Source organism: Dermacentor silvarum, chromosome 7 (assembly GCF_013339745.2).
Source record: "Dermacentor silvarum isolate Dsil-2018 chromosome 7, BIME_Dsil_1.4, whole genome shotgun sequence".
NCBI lineage: Eukaryota > Metazoa > Arthropoda > Arachnida > Ixodida > Ixodidae > Dermacentor > Dermacentor silvarum.
In genome coordinates, this window is record NC_051160.1 from 114082989 (window position 1) to 114108054 (window position 25066).

Genomic DNA, 25066 nt, shown 5'->3' on the forward strand with positions numbered 1-25066 from the left:
TCACTCGTTCACTGCGGCCTCGCCAGTGGAGAACCCGTCCTCCAGCGTGTTCTGGAAGCTCTCCGGAAGCAGCCAGGATGCGCCAGCTCCCGCCATGCAGAGGCCTGCCAACACCACGATTGGCACCCACGGTTGCGTCGCTTCACCCTGCAGACGATCAAAGAAGGAGCGGGACTCGCACAAGGATGCGAGCTTGTGTATGAGTTATTTTTCTAAGCAATTTTCCCAGAAAAAGATATAAAAGTATAACATGGCTTGCCGTTTGTAGTGCATTCTTCTTTCTTTGCGAGTTACGACGACTTTTTTCTTTTTACAGCGAAGCTGTTTGTTGCTAGGGTTCCGTGAATTTTTCTTCTGCGTGTGCAAAAACCACGGAGGTTTGAAAAAATGTCACAGTTTCGCCCTAAGGGCGAAGCAATGAATGCGATAGCAACACAGCAATGTCATACGAAGTAAGGTGAGCGGCCTTGGTAGCAATATGAATTGTAGTAAACATGAGCTGATTAAGTAAGCAGGTGTGCTGCGGCGTAAGTAGACCGACATGAAGAGAGACTCGATGACCACGAGAAGGCGCGTGTGAAACGGTGGTGTTGATGAGAAGCGCTTACCGTGGGCAGCGCGTGCGAAGGGACACACCTGTAGTGCTGCACTGCCGATCTGGGCAGCATTGCATATGTAGCGTGCGTTGGAAAATGTGGCCCGACTATTACTAACTGAATGAACAAGCGTGGTGTGAGCGCGCACAAACAAACATGAATAGATCACACTGAATGACTGCAGCCAACGACTGTCAAAACGCTGGCAGCGCAACGTACCTTCGCCCGCACAGCGGGCGAAGGTACGTGCGGTCTATCAACGGAAACTGAGTGGCATAAAGGCCAGAGCCGTGTGGAGATAAGAGACGGTGCGGTCGAACGAACGACGAGCGCGGTTGTTGGAAGCGTAGAAGTGCGCCCCCCCCCCCCCCCCCCATGCTCCCTCCGGCGCTGGCTTCCCGCTTCCTGGCTTGCGCGTGGGAGAGATAAGAGACTGTGCAGACGAGCGACGAGCGCGGATGATGATAAGTGGTTCTTGAGGGAAAGGGAAAGGTTGGCGCTATCTTCTGCAGCCCTTGAGGGAGCACGGCTCAGTTGTTGGCAGAGAAGTGCTCCCCCCCTCCCCCCCCCCCTGCTCCCTCCGGCGCTGGCTTCCCGCTTCCTGGCTTGCGCGTGGGAGAGATAAGAGACTGTGCGGACGAGCGACGAGCGCGGTTGTTGGCAGAGAAGTGCTCCCCCCCTCCCCCCCCCCCCCCTGCTCCCTCCGGCGCTGGCTTTCCGCTTCCTTGCTTGCGCGTGGGAGATTGAGTGCGTTCGCTCTCCGTGATAGCGCGCGTCCCCCCACGCTTCCGCTGGGGCATACGGCGCGCGGCGAAGATTTTATCTATACGGAACCTCACGGCGACGGCGACGACGACGCCGACGGCAGAAATGCGGTTGAAGTGTCCATATAATTGCTATCGCAATAATAAATTTCAAACTTGCTCTCCAACTATCGTGAAGATCGAGATGTTTACATTATATGGGCAGCCGCACACTCCTCCCTTCCCGGGAACGAAATAGCGCACAACCTGGCTCGAGAACTGACGGACGGAGCAGGTGACACGCGAATACTGGAAACGGAGAGAGACCAGATGACCAGCTTTGCCGAAATAACCAAACACTATAAATTGGGCAGGGCCCGTTTCCCCCCAGCACACTCCTCGCTAAGCAGACGGCAAGCGACAGCATGGCGCTTGTTGCAAACAAACATATCCGAACCCGGTGGCCTACCACCGTTACTATCCAGAACTTTACACCGATAGATGCAGATTCTGTCAAGAAAGGGCGGACTTACAACACATGGTTTGGGCTTGTCCTGGGACACCCACACAGAATAAAACGCACAAGACCAGAGAGCAGTGGGAAACCGCGCTGCTCAGCTCTGCACCGGAAGACCAAATTAAGGCAATCCAGCAGGCCGAAGATGCCGCCAGAGCCCAAGGGCTCGAGGCCGTCATCTAGGTAGAGAGGCCTAGGCCTCACAAATCTGCTGTACAAAAATAAAGTTTATTCTTCCTCCTCCTTCCTCGGCAAGAACTCAGGTCTCTCGCGAACGCGCTCGTGCCACTGTCACTCGTGCCACATCGTCGTCTTCCACAGCTGGTGCGTCGGCGTCCCTAGGAAATGCATTTTGAGTAGATTCGTCATCATCAGCCTATATTTGTGTCCATTGCAGGACGAAGGCCTCTCCCTGCGATCTCCAATTACCACTGTCTTGCGCTAGCTGATTCCAACTTGCGCCTACAAATTTCCTAACTTCATCACCCCACCTAGTTGTCTGCCGTCCTCGACTGTGTTTCCCTTCTCCTGGTCAATAATTACTAGGGGTCCCTTACCAACAACTAAGACGACTTGAAGGCGAAAGTCCGAGTACCGCTAACTCAATGACACGACGAGCACTTTTTTTTCTGCGTCATCAGCACTCAGAAACCGCAATTTGGAGTCATTTTTGCAAGCCATCGTGTTTTTTTTTTGCAAGTCACCCGGCCTCTGGTACATCAAAGTCGAACCGTGAATCTGCACTTTCTTTCCTTAGTCACTCTCACTTGAACCCCCAATCTCACATATATTTTTGCCAGTCACTCCCCCATTCCACAACCCCGTGATTCCCTCTTAATTCGCACTGGATTCACTCTTGATTCATCCTATTACTGCTTGGTTAGCCTTCATTCTCTCCATCATCTCGGTTTTACTTCCATCACACTTGGTTTGCTCTATTACTCCCAAATTCCAATTTTCATCGCTCTTGATGCACCTTATCACCACTTGATTCACCTTCATTCAGTCTGAATTCACTCTCATTTGCTCTTCATTATTTTAGCTCACTCTATCTCACCATTACCTTTCGTTTCACTCTATTCACCCAACTAAACCCCTTTAATTCACCATCAATTCACTCATTAATTCACGTCTATGTATACCCATTATCACTTCAGCTCACTTGCTTAATCAATCTTCCACCCTTAATCGCGGTTTTATGCATATTATCGCCTATTGTCCTAAGAGGATTCGTGTCGACGACGCGGTTTTGAAACGGTCTTGAAACGCAGACCTCACCATGAGACATAAGGTTTTCGCCTTAATAGTTACCAGTTTCAAGATCAGCATACTCCCAGGTAGATTATAAAGGTTTCTCAAAGATTTGCCGCTGTACGACCCGCGTCGCCCATGTTTACGTTCGCACCGCCCTCTCTTTGTCGGCGTTCCAACGGCTTGTGTATCTAGTTTTCTTTCCTTCCGCTCTCCCGTGGTGGCGGTGCAGCCGAATCGTCACGCATGTCTAGTTTCCTCCGGCTCCTCGGGGCGGCGGTCGGCGCAAACGTATATAAAAAAGTGGCCGCCATCCCACCCTGCGAATGAGAATGTCCAGCTAAGTTGTATCAAACACCACACATGGTCGATCATTGTATTCACTCTGTCCTTCTGGTGTCTAATTTCCGTGGTCTACCCATGGCAGTGTTAGAATGAACTGAATGAGTTGCTAGACGGGTCTCCCTTTTATATATGAAAGCGTGATGAACCGAACTGATCCATTTCCTCTCTCGGGCTCCGGAAATAAATGGGAGTAAATCAATTGTAAATAGCCTTGGGAATCAGCTACACCAGGTACACCAGCTACACCATAACAATATACAGCATGGTATATGCTGTACGCCTGATTGCAAAGAAAGATATGCCGTTTGCCTTCAATTGTTAACTTGGCGTTGTGTTCACGCCACGAAATTTTCCGACCAACGAGAGGTATTTTCCGACCAACAAGAAATACAAGTTGCCGTTCTCCATTTTATTGCGAGAGCAATTATATGGACAGTTATGGCGAAATTGCGTCGTCGTCGCCGTCGTGAGGTTCTGTATAGAGTCCACGGGCGATAAAATCGTCATCGCGCGATATACGCTGTATGTTCCAGTGAAAGCATGCGACCGCGAGCCGGCAATCGAGGCTCGCGCACACTAGAGTTGGAAGCGGGAAGGAAGCGCAGTCTTCCAGTCGCCCACAACGCTCTGGAGGGAGGGTAGGGAATCGGAGGAGCCGCACTTCACTGCGCCCGCGCACTCCCGCGGCACCAGCTCCGGGGCGAGGCGGGGGGGGGGGGGGGGGGGGGGGTTGCGCCGCGAGCGCCTGCCCGCGCGGCTATATCTCGCAAGCCATCTGCGGTGGGGCAGAGTCCGCCCTCCCTGTGTTTTCGCGGCGAAGCTCGCGTTCATGCGGGCGCCGGCACGAAGCTGAATTCTCTCGCTGCTGCTGCTGCTGCGCTGACTCACCCGAGTGTTTTGACCGCCAGTTTCCGCGGTCATCGAATGAGATGCGTTCATGTTTGCTTGTGCGCGCGTGACACCATGCTTCTTAATTTAGTTAGTATGCCTATGTTAACAATTTTATACCACTGATAAAATCGATATCCTTACTTTGTCTAGGTGCCCACTAATTTGATATCGCAATCGATTCTTCGCCTTTCGGGCGAAACTGCGACTTTTTTTAATTTCACTTCAACGGGGAGGCCGCGTATAGACCGGACTCCCGAGGTGTCTTAGAATCCCGAGGAGTCTTACGGAGAGGCGCTTGTGGCTTCACAGATTGGAATGGCTCACGATATTTTTTTTTATTCTTTAATAATCAGTGTGATCTGCGAAGACTTCTGTTGCTGCTGCTGAACTCTAATCGTCTTGGTTGCTTTACTTTAGTCTTTGTGATCTGTTACGTTGCTCGTTCCTCTGTACTTTCCTTCCTATCTTTCATATCTCTTTTTATGCTCTCCTTCTCTAAACGTAGGTACGTGGCAAGTTCCTTTCGGCTGCAGTTTCCTGGCTGCTTCTTCCCTTGTATTGCCCTTCGTATACTCTACGTATATATCTTTAAACCAAACACCAATAAATTCTACAGGATCCCCTACCTATAGATAGCTTTATGAAAGGGAAAATGGTCACCCGAAGTTGCACAAAGCTACGAAAGGGTTTCTCAGAAAGGAAGCTTCGCCGTTCAAGAATTTGATCTCGCCCGGAGATTGAACCCTGGGGCACAGCCTCTGAAGTAGTTTTTCCACCAACTGAGCTGCCCAGGAAGATAGAAGATGGTAGTGCGAGAGTGAATTCTTCCACAACCGGAAGCGCTGCAATTTACCTTGCGCTATCTGTACAGAGCCCACTGGCGGTTGCGTTAAAGAAACAATGCTACATCGATGCTCAGCATTATGTAAATTCTGAATTGCTGCTGAGAAACATGAACAAAGGAAACCGAACAAAGCGCAGCCGCTCCGCTGTGCGTGACTGACTCAGCTTCTGCCGCAAATAAATAAATAATTATGATCAATGGCGTATTGATTTCCCGACGGCGGAAGTTCCAGAGCGCAGCCCTTACATGCCCGTTCCTGCGGCGAGTGTCGGCAGCGTAACCGAGCGAACGAGCACAGCGAATGATGACTGCGAACACGGAGCGGAGCGGGGGATGAAAGACGCGAGGAGAAAAGCAAAGAGGCGTGTGCAGCGGAACCATGAGGCGGAAACCGGAGCAGGGTATGGCGAAAGCGTGAGAAGAAAAGCGTAGTGCGCCGGCGATGGCTACAAATGGCGCCAGAGTAGCGCACGTCGTCTGGTAAGTCTGTCGGCGGTGGCTGCTATGAATCGCGCCCACGCATCACCCACGAGCTGGCTCTCACGATCTCCAGATTAGCGAGGCAGTCGCGCCACACTTCGCTCCATTTGCAACGTGCCGCACGAGACAGACTGTCCGCACCAGCCAATATATCGCTAAATAAAAGCACGTAGACAGCTGCGCTCAAATTTCGCATTAGAGAGTATCGTAGTATTCGGTGAACTTTTTTAATTACCTTCTGAGGCGCGAAACAAATATTGCAGTACTATCAGCGATTGCCGCTGTCTTCGGTCTTTGGCGACTTCACGATCAGGCCTAATGCCCCCTGAACCACCCCTTGAGCTTGGTGAAAAAGAAATTCTTCAAATAGCATACGCTACTGTATCTCAGCCACATTGCGCACTCGTAGGCGGTGCGTCAAGCTCGCAAGCGTAACGCCGATGTCACCTTCTTCTGAAACACTGTCTTTTCAACACAGGCCTGCTTACCCTTTTCAGGCCCTTGACGTCAGACGAGATTCCCATTATATATACAAATATATATCGAGACAGGTTTTAAACCTCGAAGGTGTATTTAGCAAGCCGAGTGCTGGTTATGGCGGCGAACGCCATAGGAAAGGCTTTAAACGCGAAACATGCACAATCTCCGTTGCACGGAAGCGGCCGTCCAAAGGCGTAACAATGGGAGTGACACGATAGTTAACTGGCGAAGTCTGTTCCCGAACAGTGTAGGGCCCGATGAAACAAGATTGAAATTTCTCACATAAGCCAGGAGCGTGAACTGGGGTCCACAGCAACACTTCGTCTCAAGGGTGGAAGGAAACGACACGTTGGGATGCATCATAGCGAGTTTTGCGGTCTTGTTGACTGGCGTCGGTGTTGAGGCGGGCGCGTTGGCGACACCGGGCAATACGCGAAACAAACTGCTCACACATTGATGTGGACGAGGGCACGGGGCACCAAAGATAGAAACGTCGAGGATTGTGATCGGTTGATGACCATACACAAGGGAAAAGGGCGAGTACCCCGTAGTGCGTTGGACGGCCGTGTTGCATGCGAAGGTGACGAATGTGAGAATGACAACCCCATTGGTGTGGTCAGGGTGGAGCATATCCTGCCGCGGTCACTCAAAAGGACACGTGGGGTTCCGTGCCGTAAAAAGATGGCTTCCAAGAAAAAGGCTGCAACCTCCGCGGCGGATCCTGAAGGTAGTGCGGCTGTTTCAGCGTACCGTGTCAAGTGGTCTACAGCTGTGACGATCCATACTGTGACAGCCACTTGATAAGGATATCGGTCCATGCAGGTCGATACAAACGACTGCGAAAGGAGCTTCAGGACACGGTACAGGTCGGAGTAGTCCAGCCGGAGGTGAGGTCAGTCGTTTGCGGTGTTGGAAAAGCGTACAGGAAGTCCAGTATTTCGCTACGCTGGTGGCAAGTTCCGGCCAAGTGAAGCGGCTGCAGATTGGCCCATAGGTATTATAGAAACCAAAGTGACCGGCAGTGGGATCGTCGTGAAAGGTCTCCAGTATCTGGGCTCGAAGTGATCGGGGAACGACAGGAACCCAACGGTGTCCTTCGGTATGACACACGTACCGGTATAAGATCGAATTTTCGATCTTGAAGTTTTTCAACTGCCGACGGAGCTGAGCGTTAGCTGTGCGAGATGATCCGCGAATACGTTCCATAACGTAGTGGCAGTCAAGATGCAAACGTATGAGAATGGCTGGATGGGAGCCGGTCGAGAGCTGCGAGCGAAGGAAATGCAGAAGACGCGGTCCTGCGGTTTGCTCATGGAAGTAGGTAAGCAGGCAGTGTTTGAAGACGGTGGTAGTGGACAACGAGAGAGAGCATCTGCATCCTGGTGTTTCTTTCCAGACTTGTAGGTGACGTCGAAGTCGTATTCTTGTAAACGAAGTACCCAACGGCTGAGACGTCCCGTTAAATTCTTTAGCGTCGCCAACCAGCACAAGGCGTGGTGATCAGTAACGACTGTAAAGTAGCGGCCGTGCAGATAAGGCCGAAATTTTTGGACGGACCAAACAACGACGACACACTCTTGCTCGGTAATCGTATAATTTTTCTCTGCAGCTGTTAGCGTGCGACTTGCGTATGCGACCACACGTTCTTCGGAATTCTGCTGACGTTGCAGAAGAACAGCGCCAATCCGTGGCCGCTGGCGTCAGTATGCAGAAGAGTGGGTGCGGTGTTTTCGAAATGACAAAGCACAGGTTCGGACGTGAGGGCACGCTTGAGGGCTTCAAAAGCAGTTTAGGCATTCGTCCGACCATACGTAGGGAGCTCCACAAGGAAGGAGTTGATAGGGCGGCGCCGCAATGGTGGCATAGTTACGTATGAAGCGCCAGAAATACGAAGCTAGTGCAAGGAAGCTATGCACGTTATTGGCGCGTTGAGGCCTGGGAAGCGGAGGACAACGGTAACCTTATTGGGATCAGGTCGAAATGCCCTCCATGCTGACAAGGTATCCGTGTACTTCAATGGTTTTGCTGGCGAAGTGGCAGCTGAAGGCCAGCAGCTGAAGGCCAGCAGCTGAGAGGAATGTCAGGACTTCGTCGAGGCGCTGCAAGTGCTGATGGAAGGTCAACAGAAAAATGACGATGTCGTCAAGGTAGCATAAGCAAGTCTTCCACTTTAGACCCCGTAGTACAGTGTCAATCATCCGCTCAAATGTGGCGGGAGCATTACACAGGCCGAAAGGCATTACGTTAAATTCGTAAAGTCCATCGGGTGTGGCAAAGGCAGTTTTTTCCTTGTCTGCTTCGTGCATGGGGATCTGGCAGTATCCGGAGCGTAGATCAAGGCTAGGGAAATACTCCGCGCCTTGTAAAGAATCTAACGCATCATCGATTCGGGGCAGTGGATATACATCTTTGCGGATTATTTTGTTCAAGGCACGGTAGTCTACGAAAATCGCACTGAGCCGTCTTTCTTACGCACCCAAACGTGAATAACAGAAATAACTACTCCCGTATCAATCGATGCTGGAACTGGTACACCTTCTACACACACTAATGAAGTATTGGCCGGGCACGTTGGAGGAATGTCTGTGCGAACCATGGAGTTTTTCCTCCAAACACTGCACCATCTAGTTTTCCGATCGGTAGTTAGGAGTGCGGGTGGCCGGTTGCAAGGGTGGTGTCGAGCGTCGGAGAGGGGAGGGCGAGCGGCGGCGTCCTGGACGGTAGTTACGAGGTGCTTCGGGAGGCGGAGAAAGTGAGCGTGGGGTAAGCTTGCGCTGGTAGGAACTCGGAGGAAGCAACGGATTTCTCTCATCAGCATCATAGCCATGATAACCCGCCGGGGGGGGGGGCTCAGTAAGCTAAGGCGTTTCGCTGCTGAGCACGAGGTCGCGGGATCGAATCCCGACCGCGGCTGCTGCATTTCGATGGAGGCGAAATGCAAAAACGCCCTTTGTGCTTGCGTTGTAGTGCACGTTAAAGAACCCCAGGTGGTCAAAAGTAATCTGGAGCCCTCCACTACGGCGTGCTTCATAATCAGAACTGGTTTTGGCACGTAAAACCCCAGAAAGATCATAGCCACGGCGTTCGTGCTGTTGTCGTCTTCGACAAAAACCCGATATTTGTCCCCGAATACCGCAATAATAACTAATGGTGCGGGGCGTAGGCCAGGTAGTGTAAAATGCTGTGGCAGGCGTACGGGGTGCTAGAGTCGCCAGATGGTTTGGAGCAGCAACAGGAGCAAGAGGCGCTGTCTGAACGAACGCTGGTTGCATAGCCGCAACCTGAGCATGCGAGGTCGACGGCGAAGGAGATGCACAGCTCGCAGCGCAGGTCATGGAGGACAGCTCCTCTTTGATAATGTCGCGCAGGCCAGGAACCGAAGGTTGAGGCTGAAGAAAGGGAGGACTGGAGCAGGTCATACGCTTGGAGCTCTTCGCGTATGAGAGTCCGAATCAGCATACACAGGTCCGTATCCGAGGAAGGAGGCGTGTCACAGGTGACAGGTTGTAAACGGATGGCCTGCAGTGCGTCCAGGTGTTGGCAAGTCGCAGTCACGTCGTTAACGGTACTCGAATTCTTGATCGCCAGTGCGTTGAACGCGACGGGGGCAATGCCTTTTAGTATATGACGAACACAATCACATTCCGTCATGGTGGCGTCAACATGGCGTCAAAGGGCGAGCACGTCCTCGATATAAGATGCGCATGTTTCCCTGGGAAGTTGCATGCGTCCATCAAGCTTTTTTTCTTGGCTACCTCAGAGCGGACGTTTGGGGCACCGAAAATCTGCCGAAGCTGGTGTTAGAATGCCGCCTAGTCAGGCAAGGTGCTCTCATGGTTAAGAAACCAAGTCCTGCCAACATCAGTGAGGTAGACTGCAACGTTGCGAATCTTGTGAAAATCATCCCACGGTTAGGCTCACTCACGCGGTCATAATATTGTCCAGCAAGTCGTCAGCGTCGTCACTAGGAAGGCCAGCGAACATGGTGGGATCGCGCTGCTGCGTGCTGACGGTCCATGAAGGAACGACCGGTAGGGCAGAGACGGTGACGCCTGAGGCTCTTGGTGGATCTTATCGCGGCATGGTGGCGGAAAGGCGGAGCAAGCGGCGACCTGAACGAAGCTCCAGGAAAACTCGAAGTCGTAGAGGACCAAGGGATAGAGAGCAGCCTCCACCACTTGCGAGACAGCTGTTAAACCTCGATGGTTTATTTAGCAAGCCGCGCACTGAAGCGAATGACGCTGGCCATGATGATGAGTATATGCAGATGAAGAAGATGAAAGCGCAGTATAATGCTCACTATATATATATATATATATATATATATATATATATATATATAATAAGTAATGGGGTTTATTGACGACTCAGAAACGCGACCGTCTCAGTTGAGCGTCGGACACCGAGAGCGCGAGCCCGTCTTCGTCGGCGGGCCGATGATGATAGTGCGTCCACAGGGCGCGCCAGTCACACAGGGCGCCAGTCTTCTTCGCTAAAACTGCCCCCCTGAGAAGAAGGAGCCATCCTGGCGACTCAAGGAGAGGAGAGGACAAGGGGGTCGTAATAGGGTTTAAGTCTCTGGACGTGGACTGTCTCGCGTCCACGACGCCTCAAGTCAGTAGATGGCGTTAGCGGCTCGACGACGTAGTTGACCGGCGTCGTCTGTTCAACGACGCGGTAGGGACCGTGGTATTGAGCGAGGAGTTTAGAGCATAGACCAGGGGTGCTTGAAGGTATCCACAGCCAGACTAGTGAGTCCGGCTGGTAGGTGCAGGGAGGTCGGTCATCATCGCGACGGAATTTTTGGAGACTCTCGTCTTCCGCCGTGAACGAACGGGCCAGCTGACGGCATTCCTCGGCATACTTGGAGGCTTCAGACAGAGGCGTGCCCTCTGATGGGTCAGGCCGGTAGGGGAGAATGGTGTCGAGCGTACATGTAGGTTCACGGTCATATACGAGAAAGAATGGCGAAAATCCCGTTGTGGCCTGTGAAGCAGTATTATAGGCGTACGTAACATATGGCAAAACGAGGTCCCAGTTGGTATGATCCGATGCCATGTACATGGATAGCATGTCGCCCAAAGTACGATTAAACCGTTCTGTTATGCCGTTCGTTTGCGGATGATAAGCTGTACTGGTGCGATGGACGGTATGGCACGCGGTCAGAAGGGCGTTAAGAACTTCGGAAAGAAACGCACGCCCTCTGTCACTAAGAAGTTCCCGCGGTGCCCCATGACGCAATATGAAGTGATGCAGTAGGAAGGACGCAATGTCGCGGGCTGTCGCTGTTTGCAGTGCCGCAGTTTCTGCATAGCGGGTGAGGTGGTCGACAGCGACAATAATCCAGCGATTGCCAGCTGATGTGCAGGGAAGAGGGCCGTAGAGATCGATGCCGACGCGGTCGAATGGTCGGGACGGACAAGGAATGGGCTGTAAAGGACCAAAAGGACGAGGAGCAGGAAGCTTGCGTCGTTGGCACGCTGTGCACGAGCGAATGTACTTTCGCACAAAATTATACATGCCACGCCAATAAAAGCGGGAGCGAAGCCTGGCGTAAGTCTTGAAGAGGCCGGCATGGGCGCATTGCGGGTCTGAATGGAGAGCAGAGCATACATCTGTGCGCAGATGGCGGGGAACGACGATCAACCATTTGCGACCGTCGGAAGCGTAATTTCGACGATAGATAACACCATCCCGCAGCTCGAAATTAGAAGCGTGGCGGCGGATAGCGCGTGAAGGGCGTGTTGTTGAAGTGTCAGAAATGCAATCCATAAGTGCCACAATCCAGGGATCTTTGCGTTCGTCGTAAGGAGTTCGTCGTAACTCTGACAAAGTTCAGCGACCTCGACCACGGTCCGCGGACTTTTCGAGAGGAGCATTTGGAATGCGTCGTCTTCGATTCCCTTCATCACGTGACGGATCTTGTCAGACTCAGTCATCGATGGATCGACGCGCTTACAAAGGTCTACAACATCTTCTATGTACTTGGTGAAGTTCTCACCGGGTTGCTCGGAACGGCTGCGCAAGCGCTCTTCGGCACGGAGCTTCCGCACCGCAGGGCGACCGAACACTTGCGTAATGCGCGCCTTGAAATCTGACCAGGTGCGAAGGTCGGATTCGTGGTTGTGGTACCACACGCTAGCGACACCCGTGAGATAGAAGTTGGCGTAGCTGAGCTTCGTAGCATCGTGCCATTTATTGGGGGCACTCACCTGCTCGTAGATCGAGAGCCAATCTTCGACGTCGTATTCGTCGAAGCCGCTGAAGATGGGAGGATCGCGTTGACGCACGGAGCCAGGACAAATCAATGTTGGCGGTGCCGGAGGTGTTGTTTGGCTGGCGTCGTCAGGCATGATGGCCGGCAGCGTCCGATTGCGTAGTTCCAGGGTTGGGGAAGTAGAACCCAGCACAGCTCCACCAAATATGTAATGGGGTTTATTGACGACTCAGAAACGCGACCGTCTCAGTTGAGCGTCGGGCACCGAGAGCGCGAGCCCGTCTTCGTCGGCGGGCCGATGATGATAGTGCGTCCAGAGGGCGCGCCAGTCACACAGGACGCCAGTCTTCTTCGCTACAATATATATATATATATATATATATATATATATATATATATATATATATAGAGAGAGAGAGAGAGAGAGAGAGCGCTGCCATTGGCCGATAGCTGACATCAATCAATTTGGATGAGTGCACTTCTGCGTACAGTTAACGTGTACATTTATTGGCGCAGTTTACTAAAATAAGCTGAAGTAAACGAAAAGCTGCGTTTCGACGAATTATGTACTACTCCGAGAAGAAGCCGGTCAAGTTGGTGCAGGACAAAGCCAGTCGACTTCACGATCATGCCCAGACTGGAAACACATGAGCGCGAGCGCGCCTCCAGCCCTGTCGTGCCCGTAGCAAAGGCACTATAGTTGCATGTATCTGCGTCTTCTATCTAAAGTAGATACAGCGGCCGGGATTCGATCCCGCGACTCGTGCTTAGCAGCGCTACAGCATAGCCGCTAAGCCACCGCGGCGGTTAAGACGCCACTTACCAGGTCGTCGAGGAAGGGTGCCAGAACCGAGCCCAGCCAGCCCACCGTGCTGCAGAAGCCCATGGCGACCGAGCGCACCACGGTCGGGTAGATCTCGCTCAGCTGGACGCGCAACACTGCGCCTTGCATCGACGTGCCCATCTTACCCAACATCAGCAGGCCCAGCCGCAGCCATGAGTATTCTGCGGCAATACGTCGACACACTCACTAACTAGTACACTCCCTCGCCCCACACTCCTTTCACAGGCGTGAGATAGAGCATTAGGCAGTGACGAATGGTGTGATTAGACATGAGCAGGAACAGCATTGAACGCCGGTTAAGGTGAGAACGAACGAAAGTCGGTGACATTGATTCTGAGCGGACGTGAGTGACTGTCGGCGAAAGTGAGTGGGTGTGTGTATGTGTTAATCGAAGTCACTAGATCAACGCAAATGAGCGTCGGTGAGTATGAGTAAGCATAAGTAGGAACGTCAGTGAATGCCGACGAATGTTGGTACACATGAGTGTGAGTTTCGGCTCATTCTGCCTACCTATGTCTGCGGGAACAATGCGACGTTACTTTGGCTACGGTCGTGCAGCGCAGACATACAAAACAATCAACTCGTGAAGCACCGAACGGAAAAACAAATGCAAATGGTTGAAAAAAGCTTAAACGCAATAAGAAAGAAAACAAAAGCTTTGTACACATAAATTGGTTCACAATAGTTATGCGATATCTAACTTCCGTACATACGGCGATTATAGGAAATATATTACATTTTGCCTTATTACGCATGAAATGCTTTTAGCTCCCGTTGTCGGCGATCTTCGAGTGACGTTGAGCCAAAAGCCAGAACCGTTAGCCGGGCACTCAAACGAGAACATCCAGTCATTGTTGCGAGAACAATTAAGACGAGATCATCCGGGCAACCGGCCTAAAGTTAATAAAATATGGTCTCTGGTCCCCAACCCTTTGTACAGGACCACGTTACATACGCTAGTTACTTCCCAAACAAGTTACAAAAATATTTCGTCCAATTTCTTCCTAAGGTTTGTTCGCAATGTCACTCAAGCTGTAACTCTAGTAGGCTGAAGTTTTATTTGTTATTTTCAATAGCGACGTTCAAAAGTCAGATAGAGAGGCTGGCTGTGCTCGTTTGAACGCCAACGGTCCGTGAGTCGTGAGTGGTCCGCGACAAGAAGAAAAAGACGCGACAGACGCTGCGCGCGCCTCACTAATGGACGAATCAAAACGGTTGAAGGCGGTGGCACCACAGGTATAGCAAAAGACGCCATATGGTAGCCATTTCATACTTACGTCTACTCTCGATTATTATTTGGATAAGGCTCCGTCTTTGTATTGCGCCTGGTTCACACAGTTACATAACCGTGTTGCTCGACAACCTACTGTACGTCCATCGGAACTGCCCTGTGCTATAGTAAACCAGTTTGTGTACAGCGAAGCTGTGAAGGGCTAGGTTCCCCAGGATCGTGTCCGCCTGAACAAAAAGCTATCATCATCAGGGTTTTCTCGAGCGTCGTCGTCTTCTTCCACAGCTGGCTCGTTCAAGGAGGTTTTAAAAAATGCCTTTTTTAAACCTCCTTGGGCTCGTTGGCCCCCCTCGGTTTGCTCTCGTGCCGTTGGATGCCGTGCCGAGCACGAGCGCGTGCTCAGCACGCGCAGATAGCGACCGTTGAACGACCGGCGTGTGCAACAATTTCGGCTCCATGTGCGTGGTGGTTTGGCTCCATGTGCATGGCTGTTTCCCGCCAGTTGTGCCTTATCACAGGTGCCAAACGGATGACCGACATGACTGATAGGTCATGACATCAATAACATCGCATGCTCGTCAGTTACGTCACGATTAACGATAGTAAAATCACGTGGGGCGCATACCCGCATTCGATATGCGGGTATGAGCCAGGAACAAGGAAAAGAAAGAAGGAAGAAAGGAAGCAAGGAAATAAAGAAAGAAGGAAAGAAGGTAAGAAAGAAATCCGGTGTGGCTCATGCCTGCTTTGGATACGTGGGTATGAGCCGCCCACAGCAGGAGCGAGTCAGATCTCACAGGATCCTGACGCTGCCGAGCAGTGTGCGACGGCTATGAACGCTGTGGCTCACAGGCTATTATTCTATGACGATGGGGCGGACTTGGCGCAGCAAACGTACTACTTGGCCATCGCGCCGGGCGAAAACAAGACGCCGGTTGCATTGCACTCGCGGGTTTCTTTCACGCTCGGAATACACTTTTGTGTCGCACGTATCGAGCAATAGAAAGCTGTATCGGAAGTTTTTCACGTAGCTCTAGAATTTTCTAATTGACACTTTTACAATTCGGACAGTACTTCTCGAGTTAGCGAATTCATTATAATTACTTAATTAAATCTCAGTAACGAAAAAAATTACTGGCGGCTACTCCACCGCACTGGAAAGAATATGCACGAGGTTTTCTTCGAGTAGCGCAATTTCTCTTTCTTTTTATCTTCGTGCATGATAGTTGGGACACCCTGTGTGTGTGTGTGTGTGTGTGTGGAAAACACCGTTTTGTACATTGAACCACGAAAGTAACTGGAACGCCAACACACCTCTCCGCAAAATTCGGGCAGTACTACCTCGACACTGGTGTCATCCTGAGAATTCGTTCCAAGTGGACCCACCTTGCGAATTCCACGAATAGAATTTGTAAATTGCAATATGGGCCGCAGGGTAATTAGGTAAAGAATTAATTAGTAACCTTTGTTAATTACACGAATCTGCCTTTCGATTTTTTGCACAAGTAATGTCCGCCTCTTCCAGTAGACCAGCTCATGAACTAGAGTAGCGCTGTCTGCTGCAGGCAACCTATAAAATTTTTTGAAAGCGTTCGCTGGAACACCTTGTACATATACGCTACGGGACGCAAACCCAAGTTTTGTTTCCCATAGTTTCTGCGCGTATCTGGAAGTAAAATATTTTTCTGTATATATCTTCACAGAAAAATATTCTACTTCCAAATTCTCGCAACAACCACAGGGATCGAAACTTTTGGTTTTGCATTTAAGAAAATCTGCAATAGCTTACCGTGGCGCATATACACTGTACCAACATTATTACGTATCAACGCTCGCTTAGATCTTCCAATGCAGCATTTCAGATTAAAATTATTAATGCGAGAGCCTCTTATGGCCCGTGAGGCGAAAAATGCGGCGTAGTTGTCGGCGTTGGCGTGACCACGTTGTCCGAAAAGCCTACGAACCCTCGAGCTTTGGTGGGCGTCGAACCCACGACCTTTTGTGTTAAAGCGAACTTATTTGAGGCTCACTTTATGAAGATAGAGTTAAATAAGGCACTCGAACCTACGACCTTTGGCGCCGTTTTACTCACTGACGGCAGCAAAGGGCGCTGATGGCGTATGCAACGTCACCACTCCCCGGTTGGGTATAGCGGGAGATTTGAATTGCGATAAGATATTCGGACCCTTCAGATGCAATTTTCTCGTAAAGTAAGTCTTTTCTTGGCACGATACAAGCGTCGAAAGGTTTATGGAATGGTATTTAAACAGTCCGCATCAACTTGGTATTTGCCTTTAGTGTCCCTTTAAGCCTTGCCATGAAATCTGAGCTTCATTCTCTCCGAATATTTCTTTTAGTAGCTCTATACCGTCTCCATTCACACCGTCGTTCAGGCGCCACATTACGGGACAACAGTGCTGACCCTTCCTACCATTTTCTTCTTTGAAATATTTGTTACGCGTGTTTCCTCTATAATGAAAACTTATTAGAGAGTTTTAGAATAGCGTTTGCAACCAAACGCGACCCGCCGCGGTGGCCAAGCCGGCTGTGGTGTTGCACTGCTAAGCACGAGGTCGCTGGATCAAATCCTGGGCCGCGGCGCCCGCATTTCGATGGGGGCGAAATGCAAAAACGGCCGTGTGCCGTGGATTGGGGGCAAGTTAAAGATCCCCTGGTGGTCAAAATTAATCCGGAGTCCCCCACTACGGCGTGTCTCATAATCAAATCGTGATTTTGGCACGTAAAACCCCAGAATCCAATTCAATTCAACCAAACGTAAGCGCATCACCTAAGTAAAGAAATAGCCTTGTCCTTTCTGCACATGGTCCGATCATTATTCGGGTTTCTGTGGCTTAAGTGTGCAACGATAACGTACGTTATTTGGCGAGCTGAACGTTCGTAATGTTTACACACGCTAAAAATAGCGTTGTCTAACATGGCGGCTACCCATGGCTCGCGCTTCAGCGTGAATTCTCATGGCGGCTACGCTTTCGCTCTTGTTGATCGCCAGTAACTATTGAAATGAACTTTCGCTTCCTCTAAACTACCTGGATAACTTAGTTGTGAGCGCATAACTAATCAAATTTCGGTGATAGTTCGGCGATTCTGGCGTCCGTAGGCCTAACAAATTGCGTCCGCATAGCAACGACAGCATGGTTGTCTTGGCTTGGATACGTTTGGCACGAAATACCACACGGCGCTCTGTCTTCTAACGTCGTCCTAATACGTGCGTTCCCCTTCGTTAAAGTAAATGTATTGAAGCGACGCTCACCGCAACGTCCCGCAGAGGTGCTTGCGTTTCAGGTACCTTAGGCGACAAACGTTATTCTAAAACTGTCTAACGTTACGCTTACTATTTTACAGTCTTAGGAGTGGAGCCAGTTACCGGAAGGCACGGGCCACAAGGCGACCATGACCAGCGCCGCAAAGCACATGCTGCCGCAGATGGCGAACCGCCGACGGCAGTACTTGATGAGCAGCACGTTGATCAGCCTCGTCGGGTACTCGGATGATGCGCCGATGGTAAAGCTCACGTATGGATTGCCGCCCACGCTTCCCGTCGAGGCGGTGATATGGTACCATACAAAACTGTAAATTATCCTGCAAAATTGATCAACATGTTGTGTGCATTTCACCGGGATCTACAGCAAAATTTCATTTATTTAGCAATAGACTGTCGGCTTCAGCTACTTCGGCTAGTTATTTGAAGACTTGCACTTGCTCCAAAAATGCCAGCCTTCAACAAGCGGATAAATTCTCACTACTACACAGTTCATTACGTTGAAGGAGATGTTTAAATTGAGCCCATTAAATCATAGAAACGCCTACATTTAGGAGAAATCCAGAGACAAGCACCAGTCTCGATGTACCTGCCCTCCTGATGTGCTGCGGCACACATGCATTGATGCTTCACCATCATCAGCAGCTGCCTATTTTTATATCAACTGCAGGAAGAAGGCCTCCCCCTGCGATCTCCAATTATCCCTGTCTTGCGCAAGCTGATTGCAACTTGCGCTTGCAAATTTCCTAATTTCATCACCCCAGCTAGTTTTCTGCCGTCCTCGACTGCGCTTCCCTTCTCTTGGTACCCATTCTGTAACTCTAATGGTCCACCGGTTATCCGTCCTGCGCGTTACATTACCTGCCAAGCTTCATTTTTTCCTCCTAACGTCAACTAGAATGTCGCCTATCCCATTTTCTCTTTGATCCACACCGCTCTCTCCACGTCTCTTACCGTTACGCCTAACATTTTCCACTGCATCGCTCTTTGCGTGGTCCATAACTTGTTCTCGAGCTTATTTGTTCTCTCCACGTTTCTGCTCATGCAGATGCTCTATATGTTAGCACCAGTAGAATGAAATGATTGTACAGTTTTATTTTCAACGACAGCGGTAAGCTCCTGTCAGTATTTGGTAATGCCTGCCGTATGCACTCCAACCCAATTTTATTCTTTTGCATATTTCCCTCTCATGATCAGGGTCGCCTGTGAGTAACTGACCTAGTTAACTAACCCCCTCATGTAATGTCCCTGACGGGACCTTTAAGGGCACAATAGATGATGATGATAAAACGTACGCCTGTACACACTGTTCTGTACACGGTTCTGTACACACAGGTTCATTGTTCTATGAGGATGTATGCTTAATTTCCCTAAAAGTCATTTATACAAGACAAAGATTATTGGAACGCCAGTATAGCATTGTCGCAGATAATTCTAGACAAGCTAATTTGATATTGTGCGCCTGCATTGCCTCCTCTGTGCTTTTACACTCTCGTTTTTCTCATCCCCCATTAAGCATGGCGAAAAGTGCACTACGCGTACATAAGCGATGGTCCTTGTTCGACATTTCTCGTTCGACAGCTGGTCACCACTTGAAACCTCCATCATCTTGTGAACTGCGTTTTTTTTTTTTTAAGATTGAAGAATTATGAAATTGGTTTTTTTTTCTCTTTATTTCTTTCACCTGGGAATTTCCGGCGCTTTGACTTTGCATAAGAACAGAATTTTGCATTGTTTTGCTGCTATTTATTTTTATATTACCGTTTGTGCTTTTTCTATCGCTGCTTTGGTTTGAGCCTACTAGCCTACGCGTGAATGTCCCCAATGAGTGCACCTGTTTTGTTCGCACAAGCCTGTTAGCGCCCTTGGGAAGTGGGAACGTGCAACTTTTCTCCGTTATCCTGGATTCTCCCGAAGGAATATATTAAAGCGAAGCTTTCTTTGTCTCCCTGATTCGTCCGTGAGCGCCGAAAACGCACTGCAGGAAAGCCAACCTACACAATGAAACTATCTGCGCGCACAATAGAACAACGACGCACGACATATGTATCGTAGAACACTACAGTTTACATTCGTAGTTCTACCGATAAGAACAATGGGAACTGCAACGCCACGTTACCCGGACGAACTGTATATATCTGCATTGCATTACGCGCGTCACGAATTCCCGGCCGTCACCATGGGTAGGCCGCGGGTGCAGCGCATGGAAGAAGAGGCTGCCGTACGCGAACGTAAGCGCGAGTGCGATCGTGCCCACAAGGCCGATACCGTGTATTGGCAAGGGCGTTCACAAGGCAATGCTGTGCAAGTGTAGAGTCGTCCGTGAAAGTGTGAGTGCGTGCGTGTAATCAACGGTTACATGATCTAAAATAAGGCTATGCCGCCTAACGAAATGTGTCTTCATTCAACTTCAACGTTCAAAAAGTACAATCCTATACAAGCACTCAAATCACGTATGCATCGCATCGGGTCGCTCAACATTTCTTGGTTTCGTTGCGTGGTCGTTGGCTTTGGACTTTGATTCAGTTTGCATGGGAGAAAGCTTCGTGTTCAACCATCTTTTTTTTAAGAAAGGGGCTTTAATTTTTGATATTATTGTGGTATCTTGGCAAACACTGACCAATAATAGATAACAAGACGGTCGTAATTCGCTTTCTTAAAACATTTGTGAGTAGAACGCACTGAAAAGTCAGGCATTAAGTTTATCTTCCTGTCAGGCGACCCACTCATAGCAGTTTATTTTCGAGTGTTGACAAGCCATATTTTTCGGCAGCAAATTCACATTTGTTCTTGCATTCTTCTTTCACTCTCTTTAACCGCGGAGCTGTTTAAGCCGGGCGTAATGTGTCTGCTGAATCCAAAAATGTGGGCCGATCCTGGCGGTAGTGCAGAAAGGGTCCAAGCGCAATGGCACATACCCCTGTGAACTAGCGAAGCTGAGCCTGGCTAAGTCTAGCAAAGCATGGTTGGGACTACTTAAGCTTAGTCAGACATCGATAACTTACGATAGCCAATCAATAAATAATCCGGAAAATTCCCGAAAATGCTAGGAATGACATGGTAGTGCTTAGCCTAGCCCAAATATGTGGCCAATATCTTGCGATAGCCAATCGATAGCCAATCAATAACTAATCGATAATCGATCAATAATCAATAAATTTTGCACATACTTAGGATGATTTGGTAGTGCTAAGCCTCGCCCAAATACGTGGCCAATACCTTGCAATAGCCAATCGATAGCCGATAATAGCTCATCGATAATCGACAAATAATCAATACATTCCGGGAAATGCTGGGGATGATTTCGTATGCTTAGCCTCGCACAAATACGTGGCCAAAACCTTGCGATAGCCAATCAATAGCTAATCGATAATCAATCAATAAATGCCGGAAAATTCTGAGGTTGACTTGGTAGTGCTTACCTTAGCCCAAAAGCCGGGACTAGCTAGGCGCCCATCAGATCCACTGTCTCTTTAGCATTGCGCCTCCAGTGCAAGCTAGGCTAATTTTTTTTTCAGTTTTAGATTTTTTTCGTCATTCAGTTAGCGTAGTTTCATTTGTCATACTTTCAATTGTGGTATTTTTTCACGCTTCCTTTTGAACGCTGCTGGTGAGGCTTGGTACTGTTCAGTCCGTTCAATTCCGCTATCATACACGATGGCTTGGGATAAACCAACCCTACCCCAAAAAGCAGACCCATAGGATATTGCGGATGGTGGACTCACAGCTCGAAGCTGAACAGCGCCGTTCTGCTCGCCCACACCTTTGTAGAGAACAAGTCAGCGATGCTTGCTCTGCTAATGTCTTGAGCCTGAAAAGAGATCAGGACAACGAAGTTGGATATAATTTTAGCAGTTCAGATTCTACCATGGGCTGGTTGGTCTGTACAGAGGTGAGGCGCAGAGTACCCGACGCAGGACACAATAACGGGACACACCGATACAAAAACGTCTTTCTACGTCTGTATTTCTGGAATCAACGCTCTGCCTACACCTCTCAGCAGATTCGTTGGGCTCAGAAGAGACTGACAGAAACAAAATCACCCAAAAAAGATCCATCATTTATATCGTTATTTAGTATAAATAGCGTGAGTAAAAATATGCAGCAGATCCAACGAGATGGAATCTATATACAGCGACTATTTGTGTGAGCGCATAAAGAGTCGAACCACGCACGCACGCACGCACGCACGCACACGCACGCGCACGCACACACACACACACACACACACACACACACACACACACACACACACACACACACACACCACACACACACACACACACACACACACACACACACACACACACACACACACACACACAAGCGGAGTTGCTACTACTACGAGCACGACGGACGCCTTGAACGCATCATGGTTTCAGAGGCAACATGCGCATACGTACGTAGCGCAATTCGAATCAATTCTATCCGCACGAAGCGTTTAATTCCTCATTACCGTGCAGCTGCGGATATGCGAAGGCGAGCTCTCTGGTTTCTTTTTTATTCTCACCCCCACACGGCCGGCGCCGCCTCTGCTGCGGATACTAGTGCCATCTATATCTGGTGGTGGTGCAATGAATCCAGCGGCGCGCGTACTCCGCTGTGATTGGTTGGCCTATTTGGCAAGAGAACAGGCAGGCCGCAGCACTCACGCTCACGAAACCCGACGAGGTTTCCGAATAAAATCTTCGCTTTTTAAAATTATAACACTCTAGTTGATGATGAAAGCGGTGACTCGCTCATGCATGCTTCAATGATTAGACTGGACAATTCGTCCAGGCTTTAGCCAAGAACTCTTTGCTCCTTCCCGAAAAGTCAGCAAGTACTATTTCAGGAAAGCTAAAAAAGCCATCTGGTTACGCTTTCATTTTCCTGCTGTAAGGAGGGGGGGTCAAGAGAGCGCCACCGTACATATACTTTCCACTATAATCTGTGGCCGCTTCGTCGTAAAGAGCGGAGAAGAGAAAGTCATATTTTCTACAGCAACAAATAAGGAACTACCAGCGTTTTTCTTACTGCTCTGAAGGTAAAGCGGGAGGCCTGATAAGTGAATAAAAATAATCCTCAAAATGCACATTTTAGAGCCATACGTAGCGTGTCCCATTCCTCCAAGGTGATTTCCAACTCCTCCAAATAGAAAGGATGAAGTGCTAGCACTTTCGTGCTAGCATTTTTTTTTTTTTGAAGGCTTCCCGGACGACTCGGAACAATGACCTTCTCTGCTATTGTATAGGGCGAATTGTATCCCGTAAATTGAGAGAAATTAGGTTTGTATCTAAGGGACGAAGAAACTACGCAAAATTTCTGACGTAAGAACTGTTCCGTTTCTCCATCCACTCGCTTATTCCTGTAGCCTACCATTTACATATATGCCTGTTTGGTACACATAATAGCTTTCATGTCAATGCAATGAAATTTTATGTTTGCAGCCTATCTTAGAACGAAACATAATAGCGACAGTCGGGCGGCGTCGGCAATTTACATATTATATAGGGTTATCATGCGCAAATTGCAAAAATTCCTGCATAACTCATCTCACCATGAATGTCTACGACCACCGCGAGGACGCGTTGTTCATGGTGCGTGCCTGCAGCCCTGCATGCAGCGGCGCCACCGCGAAGCCCTCGGGTGACCTTTGGGTAAATATAATTGTAGCGGCACGTTTGTCTGACAAGCTTGTCTCATTGTATAAGACGCCGGTTCGATACCGGCGCCGCCCCGCACCAGATAAACTTTAAGTGACTTCTTTGCTATTGAGCAGTGGTACAAATTAAGTAGCACATAGTTACCCAAGTTGGCCTCAGTGATATTCATTACACAGCTCCACAACCGTGTGGCGCGCACCGAGTGTTTCATTTTGGCGTGAGGATCACTGAAGAGCGGCGCAGACCAAGTGGCACATACCCAATGCTGCAAGTTGGCATCAAAAAGCCTCATTTAACGGCGGCAAATACCCAGTGCCACACACTCAACGAGCAGTTGGTCCAGCGTTTCCTTTTATTCCATCAGCACAGCAGCCAAATGCGCTACCCAAATAGACCATTAACTAAGCTCTCAACCGGACACTCAACCTGGTTAACCTCTCTGCCTTTCGCCTCTTACTTTCCACCTTCCTTCCTTCTTCTCCAAGGAGCACAGGCTGGCGTGAAACGAGGAAACGGGATAACTGTTGAGCGGCACATGCGCAATGTCACAAGCCCGTGACCAAAATTGGCCCGACGATCGATTTCCAAACCGGTTCTCTCATCACAGCAGTGCGATGCTCTAACGGCTAGACCATGAACTACCGAGTTACCCCAGTTCGCGGAAAAACATACATTGGAGAATCAGACAGGCGGACAGCCCCCCCACCCCCCGGAACGTGCATGAAGTACCCTAATAATGGCAATTGAAATACTAACGTATGTCGGTGAAAGCCGTTTGTTGACAGGTTACAACCGTCAACAACTGGTGCATTGACGCGTACTGCAGTCACTGCCCATCACCCTGCGTGGTGTGTCCACGGAAGAGGGAAAACTTAGGTCTGCAAAGTGGGCCAGTTGGCTATGTTTATTGGTTGTAAAAAAAAAACTCGGCGCTGACAAAAGGGACGAAGGAACAAGTGGACGACACGAGCACGGCAGAAAGTAATACGCCTCATTCGCACACATGCAATGACTCACCGCAGCCTTCTTGCGCTTGGCCTCCTCGATTATGTCGTCAATTACGTGCTCAGGGGCGTTGCCAGCGAACTTCATGACCACTTTCTTGGCGGCCGGGAACCGGCCCATTGCCATCAGCCACCTCGGAGACTCTGGTAAAAAACTGCTCTGCGCGGTTAAACTCCGCTCTCGCTGTTCGCCGGCTCGGTGTTCCTAAACTATAGGGCTGGTCAGCGTCTATACGTGACTGCCAACGGCCCCTCGAGGATAAGAGCATACTTACAGTCGAGAAAAGCACAAAGGACACAGTTCACACCATGGATAGAAATGATATTTGCCTGGTTACATGTAGGCGATGGCCTCGGTGGTTCTCTGCACATGATGTAGAATGTATACTCTGTGTTCTTTCTCTACTGTAAATGTAAGCCCTCTGACAAATAAAAAAAAACAATTCGATGGAAGTCAGCTTTATGTATGTCTCTTCACTTGCTGCGTCCGTCTTTGAGACACTGTTATTAAATCATGAATAACCACTTCTCACAGAGCCCCCACCCTCCGCCACACACACTAAAGCCTCTGAAGCAGTCCGAGTCTCGTATTTTATCACGATAAATTTGGAACAGCAATATCAGGCGTATAAGGAACCTTTTTTTAAATTATTATTTGACTGTACTAGCATGTGCTTGCTGCTGTCGTTGTTGTTGGG

At 49.6% G+C, this 25066-nt stretch overlaps 1 protein-coding gene across 1 annotated transcript; it reads right to left on the reverse strand.

The window, feature by feature from the left end:
* Positions 1-25066, reverse strand: LOC119459084 (organic cation transporter protein). Its single transcript, XM_037720916.2, has 5 exons — positions 24382-25066; positions 21445-21530; positions 17825-18039; positions 13188-13369; positions 1-147 (listed from the first exon to the last, which is right to left on the reverse strand). The coding sequence occupies exons 1-5, from the start codon at positions 24493-24495 to the stop codon at positions 1-3; spliced, it is 744 nt and encodes a 247-aa protein (XP_037576844.1). The 5' UTR covers positions 24496-25066.

What these genes read in the sequence shown, in the direction of transcription:
- LOC119459084 (XM_037720916.2), bottom strand. Translation starts at nt 24,495, where the DNA reads ATGGCAATGGGCCGGTTCCCGGCCGCCAAGAAAGTGGTCATGAAGTTC. An exon ending in CTTGTGGCCCGTGCCTTCCG is followed by an intron (nt 13,370 to 17,824) that starts GTAACTGGCTCC and finishes GTATTGCCGCAG; the next exon opens with AATACTCATGGCTGCGGCTG. An exon ending in CACCCTTCCTCGACGACCTG is followed by an intron (nt 148 to 13,187) that starts GTAAGTGGCGTC and finishes GATCGTCTGCAG; the next exon opens with GGTGAAGCGACGCAACCGTG.